This window comes from Castor canadensis, chromosome 18, assembly GCF_047511655.1.
Source record: "Castor canadensis chromosome 18, mCasCan1.hap1v2, whole genome shotgun sequence".
In the NCBI taxonomy this organism is placed as follows: Eukaryota; Metazoa; Chordata; class Mammalia; order Rodentia; family Castoridae; genus Castor; species Castor canadensis.
Window position 1 is genome coordinate 37,404,214 of NC_133403.1, and position 16,651 is coordinate 37,420,864.

Genomic DNA, 16,651 nt, shown 5'->3' on the forward strand with positions numbered 1-16,651 from the left:
TGAGCAAAGGAAAGAAGGCAGAGCAGGAGAGATTCAGTGTATGATGCTTTGGTGCTCAACTGACACCAGACCAAGTAGCCCAATGCTCTGTGCCTCAGTTTCCTCACTTGCAAATACAAGGACTGCTAAAGCCCAGAGCATACCCAGGTGCTCAGTATGCAATAAAGCCTAGGTCCTCCCCACTCCTCACTTCTCGCTGTTGGAGGTCTGTTCAGGAGCTAGAAGAAGAGGTATTTATTGAAAGACTACATATGGCAGGTCGTAGTAACCATGCTCCACCAGCCTGTTGTACAGCTGGGAACATCGAGGCGCTGGCAGGGGGTTGGCGAAGCACCCTTCTGCATGGGCCGCAGGCTAGGGAGTCACAGAGCCTGCCTCAGGTCTGGCTGTATCCAGCTCTGGCTTACAGCCTTGCCATTGTCTCTCTCCAGGGGAATTCACAAGGAAACAGGGCTGAACCCTGGGATGGCTGGAGGGAGGTCTCCTGTGATCGGGGACAATGTGTAGGACTCAACAGAGGTGCAGAGGCTGCTCTGCAAAAAGGAAGCGGCACCTGGTGAAGGGAACAGCATGGACAAAGATGAGAAGTGGCACCTCCTACATCTGCTGCGGCCAGAGACCCAGAGAGAGGAAGGCATTTGCCCAAGGTCACACAGCCCACGTGACAGTTAACTGGATTCTGATGGGTTGTGACACAGGTGGACCCCACAAGGGCTACGAGGGGTTGAAAGAGGCCCCTTCACACCAAGAATCTGTGGGTTACAGATGCCTCAGGGACCTCAACACCCCAGCTGGAGTAGGGGACCCCAGGGGCACAGGTGTCTGCCCCAGCTGCTGTCCCCATAGGAGACTTGTTGCTGCCCCCTGGTGGCTGCAAAGGAGCCGACCATCTTATCCTGTTTCCCTAGAGATATGTTTCCTTCCAGGGTGGAGTCACCCAGTTCCAGGCCCAGTGCCTGCTCTCCCTGTACCCCACAGGTGTGTCCAGCCCAACCTGGGGACTCTGACCCCAAAGTCCCCCATCCTGCCACCACAACTTCCACACCAAGGACTGAGATCCAGACTCTGTGCGGCAACACTGGGAATCACAGACTTTGAACCTGGCTGGGTTTTCAAGGCTTGGCTTGGTTCCCACACTGTGTGATTTGAAGTCACTTTATCACCAAATAGATTTTAGGATTGTCCTGTGAACCCCGTGAGCTCATGGAGAGCGAAAAACAGGACTGATGGGAGTCACCAACTCAACTCTGAAGAGTTTATTGACCCGGCTGCAGGGAGCCACCAGAAGCAGTCCAGGAGGGCTTCCTGCAGGAGGAGGTACTATGTACAAATGCACAGGGTGGCCCACTGCTATCCATGGGAACAGAAGCCCCCTCAGCCAATCATGAGGGTGAACGTGAGCCTCTTGGGGGTCTTCAGGATCCCTCAACTCTGGCCTAGCTGGGTTTTCAGAGCCTGCAGCTGTCGGCTGTCAATGTTGTAACCTCCACAGACGATGACCACGACAGAAGTCAAGGAAGAGGGCAGGCGGCCCTTGGCCTGGAGCTTCCCCAGGAGGCCTGAGTAGACAGCAGCCAGGGCCGCTCCACAGGCGGGCTCCACCAGCATGCGCTCATCATCTGTGGGGAGTGCAGGGAGGAGGAGAAACAGGGAGGAGGATCAGTCAGTGCTCGGCAGGTCAAGCTCCGCAGATCTGCCATCCGTCCATCCCTCTGCCCATCCCTCCACCCCTGATCCTGTCTCCATCAACCTGTCTATCTACCCATCCATCTGTTCCTCTGTCCACCACTAGACTGTCTGTCCATCCATCAATGCAGCCAGTCAACACTAGGCATCCACCCCCCAGCAGCCAGCCATTCCCTACCCAGCACTTGATTGTCATTCTGTCCATCCATCAATATGTCCATTGATCAATGTGTCCATCCATCCATCCACCCACCCATCCACCCTCCCATCCATTCATCCATCCATCATCCATCCATCTACCCATCCACCCACCCATCCATCTACCCATCCATCCACCCATCCATCCATCCAACCACCCACCCATCCACCCACCCATCCATCCGTCCATCCACCCACCCATTCATCTGTCCATCCACCCACCCATCCACCCATCCACCCACCCACCCACCCATCCACCCATCCATCCACCCACCCATCCATCCACCCATCCACCCACCCATCCATCCATCCATCCACCCATCCATCCATCCATCCATCCATCCACCCATCCATCCACCCACCCATCCACCCACCCACCCATCCATCTACCCATCCATCCACCCATCCATCCATCCATCCACCCACCCATCCACCCACCCATCCATCCACCCATCCATCCACCCATCCATCCATCCATCCACCCACCCATCCATCTACCCATCCATCCACCCATCCATCCATCCATCCATCCATCCACCCACCCATCCACCCACCCATCCATCCACCCACCCATCCACCCACCCATCCATCCATCCATCCATCCATCCACCCATCCATCCACCCACCCATCCACCCACCCATCCATCCATCCATCCACCCATCCATCCATCCATCCATCCATCCACCCATCCATCCACCCACCCATCCACCCATCCACCCATCCATCCACCCACCCATCCACCCACCCATGCATCTACCCATCCACCCACCCATCCATCCATCCATCCATTCATCCATCCACCCATCCATCCATCCACCCACCCATCCATCCACCCACCCATCCATCCACCCACCCATCCACCCACCCATCCACCCATCCACGCATCCATCCATCCATCCACCCACCCATCCATCCATCCACCCATCCACCCATCCATCCACCCATCCATCCATCCACCCATCCACCCATCCATCCATCCATCCATCCGTCCATCCACCCATTCATCTGTCCATCCACCCATCATCCCTTATCTGCTCACCCAGATATTAATCCATTCAGTCAACATTTATTGAGTACCCATTCCCTGCCAGGCCCTGTGCTGGGAAGACCCTGGGGACCCAATAGTGACTAAGTCCTCCCTCATGGAGCTCACACTCCAGTGATCCCTAAGAACCAAACAGTGGTGCACATAATCCCCAGCCCAGCAGGATGGTAGTGGGAGATGAGGGGGGGCTTCCTGGAGGAGGTGCCATGATGACTGAATAACCCTCAGGCACAGGAAGCTGGTAGAGAGCAGGGCCAGGGATGGACATCCAGCGAGAGGAATCCGAGGCTGGCAGCAGCCGGGACTGTCTTTGCCCTGACCTTCCATCTCCTGGACACACATCACTGCCCACTCTTCCCAGAGGGTCAAGGCCTCGGCCGGCCTGGAGCCAGGTGGGGCAGCGGTCACTCACCCAGGAACCTCTGCACAGCGCTTACAGCCTCCGCGTCCTCCACCACCTCAGAGAGGATCTCACACTCCTGCGCGCACTCCAGGGCCCGTGCGGCCACCGTCTTGGCTCCCAGGCTTTTGGCCACACTGAGGGACAGGGAGAGCAGGAAGGAGCTGGCAAGTCAGGCAGGACCCTCACTGCCCCCCCCCCGGGCTACCCCACACCCTGTGGTGGCGGGGGGGTGTGGCCCCATCAGGAGGCACAGAAGGTACCTTAGTCCTCTGACCCTACCACCCTGCTTGTCCCATTCCTCGACCCCAAAAAGCCAGCATAGAAAGGGATGTTTTCATTTTATTGATTGTTCTAAAGTATTTTTATTTATCATGTCTATACCACAGCTAATATTTATGAAATGTGTACATTGTACTGGATGGATAGATTCTCTGTTTCAATTCTCACAGTCAACTTTTGAGTGAGAAATGCATTAGCTCCATTTTACAGGGAAGGAAACCGAAGCTCAGAGAGGTTAAGTAACCAGCTGAAGGACACACAGCAGGACTATAACAGAACATGGATCCCAGCCCAGGCAGTTTGGCTCCAGAGTTCATGTGTTTTGGACCCAGAGTTGCCTTGGGGAGGGGGGCAGGGTCTGACCCCCCCGAGAGGCCCAGGGCACCAAGTGTGGGTGCCTGGCTTTGAACCTTAGCTCTGCACTAGCTGTGTAACCTTGAAAAAGTCACTTCACCTCTAGGGGCCTCTGTTTCTTCATCAGAACAATGGGCTCATGAGCTCATCTAGGGGACTGGGTGAGTTGAAATATTTAAAATGCTCAGATTGGAGCCTGACACTTAGTTGTGGTTATGACTGAGAACACAGCCTGGCCGGGTGCTGGTGACTCGTGCCTGTAATCCTAGCTGCCCAGGAGGCTGAGATCTGAGGATTGAGGTTTGAGGCCAGCTCTGGAAAACAGTTCATGAGACCCCCATCTCCAAAATAACCAGCGTAAAATGGACTGGAGGTGTGGCTCAAGTGGTAGAGCACCTGCTTTGCAAGTGTAAAGCCGTGAGTTCAAATCTCAGTACCATCAAAAAAAAATACACAGTGTGCTAGTAATGAAGAAGATAAACAATGAACCCAAGAGCAGGTAAGAAGAACATGGGGAATGGGGAGGGGTCCCCTGGGAGGCCGTTGTAAGGATCCTTTCTCCTTGGTGACTCTTGAGCTAGAATGTAAGTGACAGAGAAACCAGCTGAAGGAAGAAGAGTTGGGGAGACGGTTCCAGCAAAGGAGGTCACACAGAGGCAGAGGCAGGACAGATGATCATGCACTGAAGGTGCTGGAAGACAGGCCACGGTGGAGAAGGGGGAGCAGGTGGACTTTGGCTGCAAGCTTGGGGGAGGCCCTGGCAGGCGTCAGTGGAGAAGGACAATCCTATGGGACAGGGGTGGGGGGTGCAGCTCAGTGGCAGGACACAGACTGGCCCACCATGCACGAAGCCCTGGGTTCCATCCCCAGCACCACAGGGGAAAAAAAGTCTTGCAGATTAGCAATGGGAAAAGACCGTGCTGGCTGCTGGGAGAACAAAAAGGACTCAAGGACAACCAGGGTGGCCAAGAGCAACGAGAGCATCTGTCCCCTCACAAGCTGGTGACAAACGTTCACAACTCCTCATGACAGCCAAAGGGTGGACACGACCCGAACGTGGCCAGAGGAGGATGGCTAAGCAAATGTCATTCACGGAGTGACAAGGTATTAGCCATAAAAAGGAAACTGCTGCCACACCACAAACCTTGAAGACGTGGCCCTGAGTGAAAGCAGCCAGTCCCACGAGACCACCTGCCGTGTGACATGTCCAGAGCACACAAATCTATTGAGGCAGAACCCAGAGCAGTAATTTCCCGGGACTGAGGGGGACGAGGGACTTGGGGGGACAGCTGAGGGGGTTGAGAATGTCTTCAGATTTATTGTGGGGTGATGGTGGTGGCTGTGCAATTGTGAATAGACTAAAGCCATTGTCTGGAGAATTTAAGCGGTGAATCGTAAAAGACGCCATCCGGGCTGGGCAGGCGGGTGGCTCACTTGGGAGGCAGAAATCAGGAGGACTGAAGCTGCAGGCTGGCCCCGGCAAAAACACAAGATCCTATTTGAAAATTAACTACAGTAAAAAGGGCTGGTGCAGTGGCTCAAGTGGTAGAGCTCCTGCCTAGCAAGCACAAGGCCCTGAGTTCAAATCCCAGCACTCAAATTATCCAGAAACAAGAACGGCACAAGGGATGGGGAGCAGCAATGGACTGGGGTGGGGACAAGGGCTGGAAGGGAGCCGGAGTCTAGGAACCTGGTCACCCTGCCAGAGCACCTGGATGATGGAGATGTCATTTTTAGAAATGATCCCTGAATGTCAGCTGGTGCTCACTGTGACAGGCTCAGGATGGACAGCAGGAACTTAGGGCTAACGGTACCAGGCCCAAAAGCTGAGCCTTTAGACTGAGTTCCCAGCCACAGTGTGACACAGAGACCCGCAGGACACCAGGTGGCTCTTGAAGATAGAGGTCACGGGCCAGCTGGGCTCAGAGCAGTTCATCAGGGAGGAAGAGATGGCCTTCCAAGAGCATGGACAGGAGGGCCAAGGCCCCCAGGATGGGTGGCACCAAGGATTTCAGGCACAGGCAGCTCAGGGCGTTGGGGGCTGGAGGGGGAGAATGGAGATGGCCTCCCAGGATTAGAAAGAGACTGTGTGTCCAGATGTAACTGTCCTCGAGGCAAGCGTTGAGCTGCTTTTTGAATTGGTCACTTAGAACCTTGTATACAGTAGGTACTTAAGAAAGCTGACTTAAAAGACTCGGTGACCTCAGACACCTTGCTGTAACAGATCATAATACCCCAAATCCCAGCACCCAGGGGTGTCTGATAAAATAAGGGTGGGGGGAGATCGTCCCAATGCCTTGCCACCTAGGCCTCAGAATGTCACCTTATTTGGAACAAGGTCTTCACAGATGTCACTAATTAAGGTGAGGTCATACTGGGTCAGGGTGGGGCCTCAATGTAATTGTTGGTGTCTTTTTTGGGGGGGAGCAGTTGCTGGGGATGGAACCCAGGACCAGGCACTCCGCCATCACACACACACACACACACACACCAGCCCTGTGACCGGTGTCCTTATAAGAAGAGGAGGGGACACTCAGAGACGCTGAGAGGAAGGCCATGTGGAGAAAGAGGCAGAGACAGGGACAAACCCAGTTACCACCAGGAGCAAGAAGACAGGAAAGATCCTCCCCAGAGACCCCAAAGCAACAGCGATCCGCTGACACTTGACTTTGAACCTGTAGCCTCCAGGTGTGTGGAAGAATAAAGTCCTGTGGGCAAAGCCACCCGGTTTGGGGTGATTTTTTATGGCAACCCTAGGACACTACTGTAGAATCCATGACAATGTGGCAGGACGGAAGGCCAGGCAAGGACCTGAAGGCTATGCTGCTGTTGGTTTATGCATTTTCCTCAGTTTTATTAAAATCAGTGACCAGCAGCGCGTGTGGCTCAGTGGTAGAGCACTTGCCTAGTTTGTGCACCACCAACAAAAAATAATAAAACTTAAAATAATAAAATCAGTCACAAAAGGCAATGGGGCGAAAGCTTACTACTAACGAGACAGAAAACACAAAACTGTGTTTTTGTTTGATAAGTGGAAATTTTCAAACGAATCCCAACCTTTAAAAATATGTAATCCACTCCCTTGTCATGTCACAAACACTAGTGGAGTCTCTCTTATGGGTCGGACACGCACTATGTGCACAGGGGAAGTGGTTGAGGACAGACTGGTTAAAAACGCAGCCAGTGGGAGCAGTGTTCATCCCGAATACCTGCAATGCTTTTTTCATGATGCACACAGATAAAAGCTTATTTTACTAAGGATGAGTTTAAATGAATCACACCTCTCATCTACATTTTATTTTGGGTGGTACTGGGATTTGAACTCAGGGCCTCATGCTTGTTAGGCAGGCGCCCTTTATGTACTTTTCCACCCCACTAACTTAGATCCTGGGTTGGAACCCCAAAGACAAGGAGACCTTTTGGATGGCACAGCCTCCCTGGGCTGGGACAAGGAGGGGTCAGGATAGAGAGCCCCATCTTCCAACCCCCTCCCCCAAATGCCCCCCAGCCCAAGCCCACCTGGTGATGTCTGGTAGCGTGACCAGGTGGCCTGCCTGCAAGGCTGCATTGAAGCAGTGTGCCCCGTGGGTCTCCATGGCGACAATGGGTACATGCTGCCAGCCCACCTCCACCAGGCCAGCTGCCACTCCCGCCAGGAGTCCGCCACCCCCCACTGACAGCACCACAGCCCCTGGTGGGGTCCGCAGCGCTGCCTTCAGCTCCCGCACCAGGCTGGCGTGGCCTTCCCTGCGGAGGGGGCAGGAGGAGAAGGTGAGGGGTCCCAGCCCCAAAGGCTCCCTGGGTAGGGAGGGGGCTCCCCACCCCCCCCATAGCCATAACTCCCTTCATGGGTGCCCCTCCCTCCCACAGCAGAGGGGGAGGGGCTTCTAAAGCAAGGGTCCCTAGTTTCCTCCATTCTCCCTTCGTTCCCTCTTTCACCCTCTCCATCTGCCTCCCAGGCCCTCTCTCAGACATTGTGTCCTTGTCCTCCCCCGGGACTTTGGAAAGAGGCAGTGTTAGCGGGTGTGACAAGGGGGGACCAACTAATGTAGTCCTGGAGCTAGTGTCTCTGCTGCTCCCCAGCTGTGTGATCTTGGTCAAGTGTCCCGACCCCTCTGAGCCTTGGTTTTTCTCACCTGCAAAATGGGTATAATATCCACCTCTAGGGCTTCGGGGGAGATAAGTAGAATATACAAGGCAAGCCTTTAGCCTGTGCCTGGTCTCACAAGACATATCCAAGAAAGGGGGCTTAGCATTAAAATGTCCATTTTAAGGTGGGGAAACTGAGGCACGGGGCAATGAGGTGCTTTGTACAAAGTCACACAATTTCCAAATGTTGGAAGTGAGAGCTGAACCTATGTCTGTCTAGTGTGGAAGCCTCGTCTGTCCCTCTGGGCCTCAGTTTCCCTTTCTGTCCAATGGGAGGACCCTGATCCAAACAGAGTCTCTCAGCTCTGGGCTCCCCCGGGGTGGGGCCTTCAGCCTTACCATATCAGGGGGTGGTCAAATGGGGAGACATACACCCAGCCGTCCCTCTCGGCCAGTTCCCGAGCCTTTGCATGGGCCTCATCCCAGACCTGTAAAGAAGCAGAGGCCTCAGAGGCCCAGGGCCACGGACAAAAGTGGAGGCTGGGTGTCCTGGAGGTTCCCCGCAGGTGAGGACAGGGCTGGTGTGAGCCCAGTGGCCTCCTGGGGAAAGGACAGCTCAGGTGGACAAGGGGATCCCTGTGTTTGCCCCAATCCCGAAGGGACCCCTTACACTGTCGTGCTGTGTGATATCGGATCCAGGCCACCTCGAGTGCAAGGAGCAGGGGCGCTTCAAGCCAGCTGAAAGGCCCCCAATTCTAACCAACCAGGAGGGGAGGAACCCCTGGCACCGAGCCCCAAATGGCAACGCAGCCACTACAAACTGTCCACGAAAGCCAGCAACCACCCAACAGATGGCCTGCCAGTACAGTGCACAGGCTGGCCGTGACCCTGGGGACCCATGGTGCCTCCAGAAGACCTGGGTATTCTGTTCTCCTGGCCTGGCATCTGTGGCAGAGGTCCATGTTCCCACAGCCCACCTGGAGGTCCCCCTCAGAACGTTCCCTGAACACCAGCTGTGGCTGCACAATGGGCAGGAGGTCTGTAGTGCCAAGGGGCAGGTGACCATTTGCCAGTGAGGAATGCCAGTTGGTGGGTGACCACCACCATTTTCCTCCTCAGCAGGACATCTTCAGATGTGCTGTGTGCCATCTCCCAGGTGCCCGCACAGGGGATCTGCCCACTCACACAGGGCTTCCTGCCCTGCCCAGGCTTCTTCCCACAATCCCAACGTATGCTTCCTGTGGTCACCTCCCAGATAAGCCCCATGCGCCCCAATCCTTGTTGCAGAGTCTACTTCAGGGGACCCCACAGTAAGACAGCACCTCAGAGGGTCCCCACTCAGCAGAAACCAGATGCCAAAACTAAACCATGAATAGCAGCCACCTCTCCCAAGGGAGGGGTAGAGGGTCACTGGGGACCAGAAATCACCTTTCCCTGTCCTCTGTGACCCTGCAGGTCCCCATGTACCCAGCCCTGAGAGGGGGACTCTTCAGCAGGAAGGAAACCAAAGAAATGGTCTCTGCCCACAAGAAGCCTCCCAAAGTCAAGCCTCATCCCCTAACTATCTCTCCATCGTTCTATTTCCAGCCTGCACAGCTCTTGATCTCTCACTGGAGGTCCATGGTGGCCTCTTCCATGGCTCCTAGCCTCCTATCCTGCCCGCCTCCCCTCCATTGCCCAAGAGCAAGTGCAGGGAAAAATCCAACCAGGTCCTTCCTGCTCCAAATCCTTCCATGGCTCCCTATTGCCCTTGGTGAAACACAGGCTTGTTTCACCTATGAGCCGCCCTGTTTGACCAGCCGACTGTCCCCTTCAGCCTCCATGTTCACCTCTCTTCCCTGGATGCTGGGGGTCAGCTGGATACTCCCTACTGCCCACTGTCCTTCGCTTGTACCCTTTTCTCTACTTATGCCTTCTGTCTTCCTTTTTTCATCCATGGGGAGGACTCACATTTCTTCCTCAAGACCCAATGGGGACCCTCCTTAGACGGTTCCCCTCCCCAGGTCTGAGGCACGGCTCGTGGGTGGTTTGAACCATTGCCAATTCTGCCCTCCCTTTCTCTATTAGAACCCCACACCTCCGCTTGGCCCTGAGGCTCTGCTGTTCTCACTAGAGCACAGGGATTAGTTTTTTTACCCCATCAATGCTGCACTCAGCCACGTGACTTGCTTTGACCAACAGCCAACAGGGTTGCTCACAAGCCACTGATACATTGGGACTGTTTGTTACTCAGCATCTTCCAGCAGCAATAGCTGCCTGAGACAACCTGCCTTCTCTGTCTTCCTTGGGGCCCTGGGCTTCCCCCACCACAATACTCGTCAACCTGTGTGTCTCTCCTACGACACTCCTGGAGTGTAAAGACCATGTCTCTTTACCTCTGTATTTACAGATCTGTCTAAAATGGCACAGGCAGATTATGGGGTCAATGAACATCTGCTGATTGGGGTGATAGATGGATGGATGGATGGATGGATGGATGGATGAATGGATAGCAGATGGATGGATGGGTGGGTGGATGGATGGATGGGTAGATGGGTGGATGGATGGATGAGTGGATGGATGGATGGATGGATAGCAGATGGATGGATGGGTGGATGGATGGATGGGTGGGTGGATGGATGGATGGATAGCAGATGGATGGATGGGTGGGTGGATGGATGGATGGGTAGATGGGTGGATGGATGGATGAGTGGATGGATGGATGGATGGATAGCAGATGGATGGATGGGTGGTGGGTGGGTGGGCGAGAAGGTGGGTGGGTGGATGGGTGGATGGGTGGGTGGGTGGGTGGGTGGATGGGTGGATGGAAGAAAGGAAAAAAGGAAGGAGAAAAGCTATTAGAAGAACAGTTAGGCAGAGGACGGGAGGGACAGAGGGAGAAAGAACTAAGTGTTTAGAGGTGACTTTGGGCACCATGGCACAATTTCGAGTTTAATCCCAAGAGGTTTTGTAACTGTTCCCCAATATTTGAACAATGTCCCCTCTTCCTGGAGACAGATAAGGGCTCCGTGTGTGTTCTGTTTCTTTGGTAACCAAGTGAGCTGGTGACTTTCTTACCAGTGGCCTCTTTCAAAAGAAGAAGTTTTCAGGTCATCTTTCTCATGCTTCCTCACTGAAGTCCAGAATACAAATGCTGGGGGAGGGCACACATTCTTCCCTAGTGTCCTGTTTCTCCTGGGACCATAGGTGGGTGGGGGTGGCAGGTCAGTCAGTCCCAGCCCTCATCAATAGACACCACACCTCGCGCTCACCCCTCCACTCTGCTGTCCTAAGAGATCAGGTCCTGGTCATTGTTCATGCAAAGGAAAAGGAGACAGATGTCCTGGGGACAGGCCCTGCAGTCCCCCCATTCCTTCTCTGGGTCTTACCTTTCCAGTCAGCTGAACCTCGGCCCCCTCCCCCTGTAGCCTCCTGACCACCTGCAGGGAGGAGGTCTCAGGGAGCACGATGGTGGCAGGGATGGCCAGCTTCTGAGCGGAGTAGGCAGCAGCAATGCCCGCGTTGCCTCCTGGGATGGGGTGAGAGGGGAGGACTGTGTCAGCCTGTTGCTATGCCTCTCCAACTCCCTCACAAGCCTCCCCTACCGACGCCCCTCCGCTGACTGCTCCCCCTCGCTCCCACGGTGGACACGTGACCTAAAACCCAACCAATCAGTGAACAGCTCCTGATCCATGATTGGTTCTAGCATTGAGGAGAGCTGCTTCTTTTTCCCTTAGGATTGGTGGAAGGGTAGGACACAAGGCCAGGTCTCCCAGTGAACATCTTGCTGCCATGAGGTCTCTATGAGATCAAAGCTAAGGTAGAGGAAAGAGAAAACAGAGGAGTGCTACAGGAGACTCCTGGATCAAGCTGCACCTGAAAGCCACTCATCCTGCCAACGTTCAGTTCTTGGAGCCTGTATCTTAACTCCATATGAATTGAGTTTCTATCTCTTAGAACCACCACACATCTTGGATTATGGGAAGAAGGCTAGGAGAAGACATTTGGGGTGACCAAATGTCACCGAGACTGTGACCTTGGTGAGGCTGATTTTTTTGAGACAGTGTCTCACTATATGCCCCAGGCTGGCCTTGAATTTGGGATCCTCCTGCCTCTACCTCCTACATGATGGGATTACAGGGGTGCACCACTGCACCTGGCTTAGGCTGGATGTTTAAGAGCAGGCCAAACTGAAGTAGACGGCTGCTCCAGCCCTCTCCTCCATCTCCACCCAGACCCGAGGGCCCCCATGAAGCAGAGAGGGGAGCGGTCACCTGAGGAACACACCAGGTGTCTGCACCCTTTCTTGGCCATCTGGAAGAGAAGGGTGGAGTTAGGGGCCCACCCAAGCAGCGGGCGTGGAGACCTGTGTGGGATGTGGTTAAATTCCCATCCCATTGCCAACACTACCCTCTTCTCCCCTCCAGCCCTCACACCCTCACCTCCTGGCAGAAATGCCCAATGCCCCGGATCTTAAAGGAGCCACCCGGCTGCACGTTCTCACACTTGAGGAAGACAGTCATGCCCGCCACCTGGGACAGTGCCCAGCTCTCCAGCAGAGGTGTGACGATGTGGAAGTGCCCGCCCTTGGCACTGTCCCCCAGGGCACCCTCCATTCCAGTGACCACACAGTGAGCCTGCAGGAAGACACAAGGTCACAGCCAGCCACTCCAGTCAAGACCCCTAACCAGGACAGGGGAGGGGGAAGGTGGAGACCCGTCAGCTCCAGCACCCTTAGCCTCATCAGGGTGCCCATCTGTGAGAGCCTGACAGTATCTGCCCCTCTTGGGCCTCAGTTTCCCTATCTGGACAGGGAGCATTGGACTGGAGACCCTTTACAGAGTAATGGCTGCCCACAGTGCTGAGGAGGTGGACTGGGACCGACGAACGAAAGAATTCACTCATCCAACATTCATTCATAAAAACATCTCACTGAAATAGAACGATGAAGTCCATTGAAAATTGTAAAGAAAAACAGGGGATAAGAAAACGTAACAGAGGAACAAATATGATAAAAGTACGTCGGGTTATGTATGGACAAACGAATATATGCACCCAGTAAACCAGGTACCAGTGGCTCACACCTGTAATCCCAGCTACTCGGGAGGCTGGGATTGGGAGGATCAAGGTGTGAGGCCAGCCCAGGCAAATAATTTGTGAGACCCCATCTCCAAAATAACCAGAGCAAAATGGACTGGAGGAGTGGCTCAAGCAGTAAAGTGCCTGCTTTGCAAGTGTGAAGCCCTGAGTTCAAATCCCAGTACCGCCAATAAATAAATGAGTGAATAAATAAATAAAACAAAAACCAACAAAAAGTACTGCGTGAGTGCCTATAATGTGTCAGGCAGTGCCAGGTGTGGGCACCAGGAGTGGACACAGGTCAGCGGAGGTCACTTTCCAGGTGGGGGGCAGGGTCACAAAATGATTTGGGGAAGGAGTTAGCAAGGGCACTCAGGAAAGATGTCCATGGGTTCTCCACGGAGCCACACCTGGTTTCTGTGACATCCATGCCTGTGCCCCTCCTCCGTCCTCCTGGTTACTTGGTTATTATCAATATTACATTTCCTCCTGATTGTCACATCTATAAAGACATTAGCATGTATCTCAGAAAGCGAAGACCTTTGCTCTCTCGCTCTCTCGCTCTCTCTCGCTCTCTCTCGCTCTCTCTCTCTCGCTCTCTTGCTTTGGGGGTGATGCTGGGGATCAAGTGCTCTACCATTGAGCTACACCCCCGGCTCTTGGTTTTACCAGACAGGCTCTTACTATGTGGTCCAGGCTGGCCTAGAACTCGAGATCCTCCTGCCTCTTCCCCTGGAGTGCTGGGATTACAGGTGTGAGGCGCCACACCAGTTATTAATTTTTTAATGTCATTAAATACTTGGTAATTGTTCAAACTTTTTTTTCTAGTGCTGGGAATGGAACCCAGGGCCTCCAGTTAATTGTTCCCGGTCTAATTATTTCATTAAATGTGATCGATTGCTTTGTGGTTGATGGTAGGGTTTTGGTTTTTTTTTTTGTCTTCAAGGTGCTGGGGATGAAACCCAGGGTGTCAGGCACATGAAGCAAGCGCTGGGAGCGCCGAGCCATTCCCTAGACGTGGGATTTGTAGCAATTTGCATCAGGATGCAAAGTGGATGGGTCATTTTTTTGTTTTCTGTTTTGCCGTACTGGGGTTTGAACTCAGGGCCTATGCCTTGAGCCACACCACCAGCACTTTTTTTTTTCTTTTGTCATGGTTTTTTCGAGATAGAGTCTCATGAACTATTTTCCCAGAGTGGCTTGGAACCACAATCCTCCTGATCTCTGCCTCCCGAGTAGCTGGGATTACAGGCTTGAGCCACATGGCCGGCCCTTAGTTTGGAAGTTGTTCTGATCCTACGTAAAATGGAAAGGCATTGGGAGGTTTTAAAGCAAGGAACAGGTGAGAAATGGGCAAATGGACCCGTGGGTAACCATAAGGAGAGGAGGAAGGAGTGAGAAGGAGGGCAAACGAGGAGAAAAAGGAAGAAATACAACTTTGTTTTGCTCTGGGGCAGGAAAGCCTTGGGCTGGCCCCCGCAGGTCCACTGCCGGCCACTAAGGGGCACCTGCGCCCTCCCCCACAGCCCCAAGCCTGAACCCCTTAGTCACGGCTGGGAGTCCAGGTCAGGGAGGACCTGATCTCCTGCATCTGACCCTGCGCCAATGTCAGGACGGCCTGTGTCCACAGGCCGTGCAAAACCTGAGCCGCCTGCACCCGGTCCCACTGAGGGCATCTCTCTGGTTGGGCTCTGGGGAAAAAGGTGGCCATGGGTGACCACTGGTCCCATGCCCAAGAACCTCACCTCAGCCCTGGAGACCAAGGCTATGGGTTTGGGGTTAATCACCAGCCAAAGTGAGAAAAGCAGCTCTGACTTCTTGGGCCGTGTGAACCTAGTGTCTCAACCTCTCTGTGCCCAATTCCCGCCTGTAACGTGAGGGCCACACACCCTCTGCGAGTCACAGGTGTGGCCGTGTGGCTGCACTGTAACAGCTGCCATATTGAACGCCATCCTGTTCCAGGCTGAGTTCCCAGGAGATGTTCTAACAACCCCGGCACGCCCACCCTAACTCTGGCACGTTTACAGGACACACACAAGGTGCGCAGTCTGACCGAAGAGCTGGGGACGCCACCGTGAAGGACAGAGGGGACATCCACCTTGGAGCCGGCTTAGTCCAGTGAGGAGATAAGCATTCGACAAACAAAGGCATTAAAAATGGTGCGAACTGCCACGTGGGGAGACACGCATTCAGTTTGAAGGAGGACAGAGGGGGCAGGGAGGGGAGGACGGGCCCCTTGGAGCAGGTGACCGTTGAAACTAAGGCCTGAGAAAGGAGCAGAGATTATCTCCACCGTACTGGGGTAATTTCCATAGGGTGGGAGTTATCTCCACCCTAATGCTGCATTATCTCGGGGTCGTTGTGCGGCGTGTGGAGGCTGTGTGGCGACGATACCTCTCTGTTCAACACTCACGTGTCATATGACAGTTGACAGCTGTCCCCGCGGAGCCAGGCACCCTCTATATTATCTCCGATAAAGTTCACCACGACCCTAAATAAGTCCTGTCACTACCTGCCCTTCCTTAATGTCCAAGGGCCACAGCTGGAAATGGCGAGGCCGGGTTCAAACTCAGCCTGGGTGCATCGGCGTCTGGGTGGTGGCTTCGGCCCTGGACTGCACTGTCCGTGTTACTTCAGCATAACTGTCATTATCATTGCGAAGGTGTTCGGTTCTTAATTGCCACCTGTCCTTAGGAGCTGAATGGCCCCAGAGTCCCCAAGCCCTCCCGGGTGTGCCAGCCTCACAAAAGAGACAGCGGGCATCAGTGAAGTGAACCAGGTCCAAGTGGCCACAGCCTGTCAGAGGTCTGGGGCTGCGACAAGGCTCAGTCCAGGGACACATGGTTCTCACCCAGTGTGGGGGCCGCAGGGACAGAGGGAACAGGGCTCAGGTGCCACCAATGTGTGACCCTGGCCACCTCCTGCCCGCCTCCCTCTCCAGGGACCTTTCCCCAAGGCCACCTGGTGTCACTCCACAGCTGAGCCCCTGGGCGAGGGCCGGGAAGGTTCTGACTGGCAGGACACCCGGCCCCGTGCTCTCCACCCTCAGGGTCCCCTGAGCTGGACTGGTGTCCCCAGGAGGGCTCGGCCCCTCAGGTCCCTTGCTGCCACCCACTTAACCTGGCCTTGGCCCCGGACCACCCCACGCCCACCCTCACGCTGAGCCCCAGTGGCCCCTGCTGGCCCCGGCTGGATGAGGCCCCTTACCGCTCCGCCTGGCAGTCCCTGGGCCAGTGTGGCCTCCCCAGCCTGGCCCTGCCCAACTTCCTCCTCGGTGGCCCGGGCCCCTCCTCCCGTGTTAAAGGGACAGCTGCTGACTCAGGCTCCCCAGTGCTGCCCACGGCTCACACACGACCTGGTCCCCTCGGACAGATGAGGAAACTGAGGCTCAGGGGTTGAGACCCTGCGCCCCTCGCCCTAAACCACGCCTTCCACAAACACCCCCAAATCTTATTCGAGGTATAGAGCTGGTCCCAAATGTCACAGGAAAACAAACACAGAGAAACAGGGGTCACCCATCCCACGAGGAAGGCAGACC

The 16,651-nt window shown here is 54.7% G+C and overlaps 1 protein-coding gene across 2 annotated transcripts; it reads right to left on the bottom strand.

Moving 5' to 3' along the window:
- Positions 1-1,241: 1,241 nt before the first annotated feature.
- On the bottom strand, positions 1,242-16,376 carry Sdsl (serine dehydratase like). Of its 2 annotated transcripts, XM_074060746.1 has the most exons (8): positions 16,321-16,376; positions 12,477-12,671; positions 12,309-12,348; positions 11,424-11,563; positions 8,455-8,543; positions 7,486-7,713; positions 3,343-3,467; positions 1,242-1,619 (listed from the first exon to the last, which is right to left on the bottom strand). In XM_074060746.1, exons 2-8 carry the CDS (start codon positions 12,648-12,650, stop codon positions 1,426-1,428), a joined length of 990 nt encoding a protein of 329 aa, XP_073916847.1. In that variant the 5' UTR covers positions 12,651-12,671; positions 16,321-16,376; the 3' UTR covers positions 1,242-1,425. The 2 variants fall into 2 exon arrangements, with proteins under 2 accessions (XP_073916847.1, XP_073916848.1); XM_074060747.1 differs by lacking the exon at positions 16,321-16,376 and having other exon boundaries at positions 12,539-12,672.
- Positions 16,377-16,651: the final 275 nt, after the last annotated feature.

What these genes read in the sequence shown, in the direction of transcription:
- Sdsl (XM_074060746.1), bottom strand. Translation starts at nt 12,650, where the DNA reads ATGGAGGGTGCCCTGGGGGACAGTGCCAAGGGCGGGCACTTCCACATC. An exon ending in TTGGGCATTTCTGCCAGGAG is followed by an intron (nt 12,349 to 12,476) that starts GTGAGGGTGTGA and finishes CTTCTCTTCCAG; the next exon opens with ATGGCCAAGAAAGGGTGCAG. An exon ending in TTTGACCACCCCCTGATATG is followed by an intron (nt 7,714 to 8,454) that starts GTAAGGCTGAAG and finishes CCCCCTCCGCAG; the next exon opens with GGAAGGCCACGCCAGCCTGG.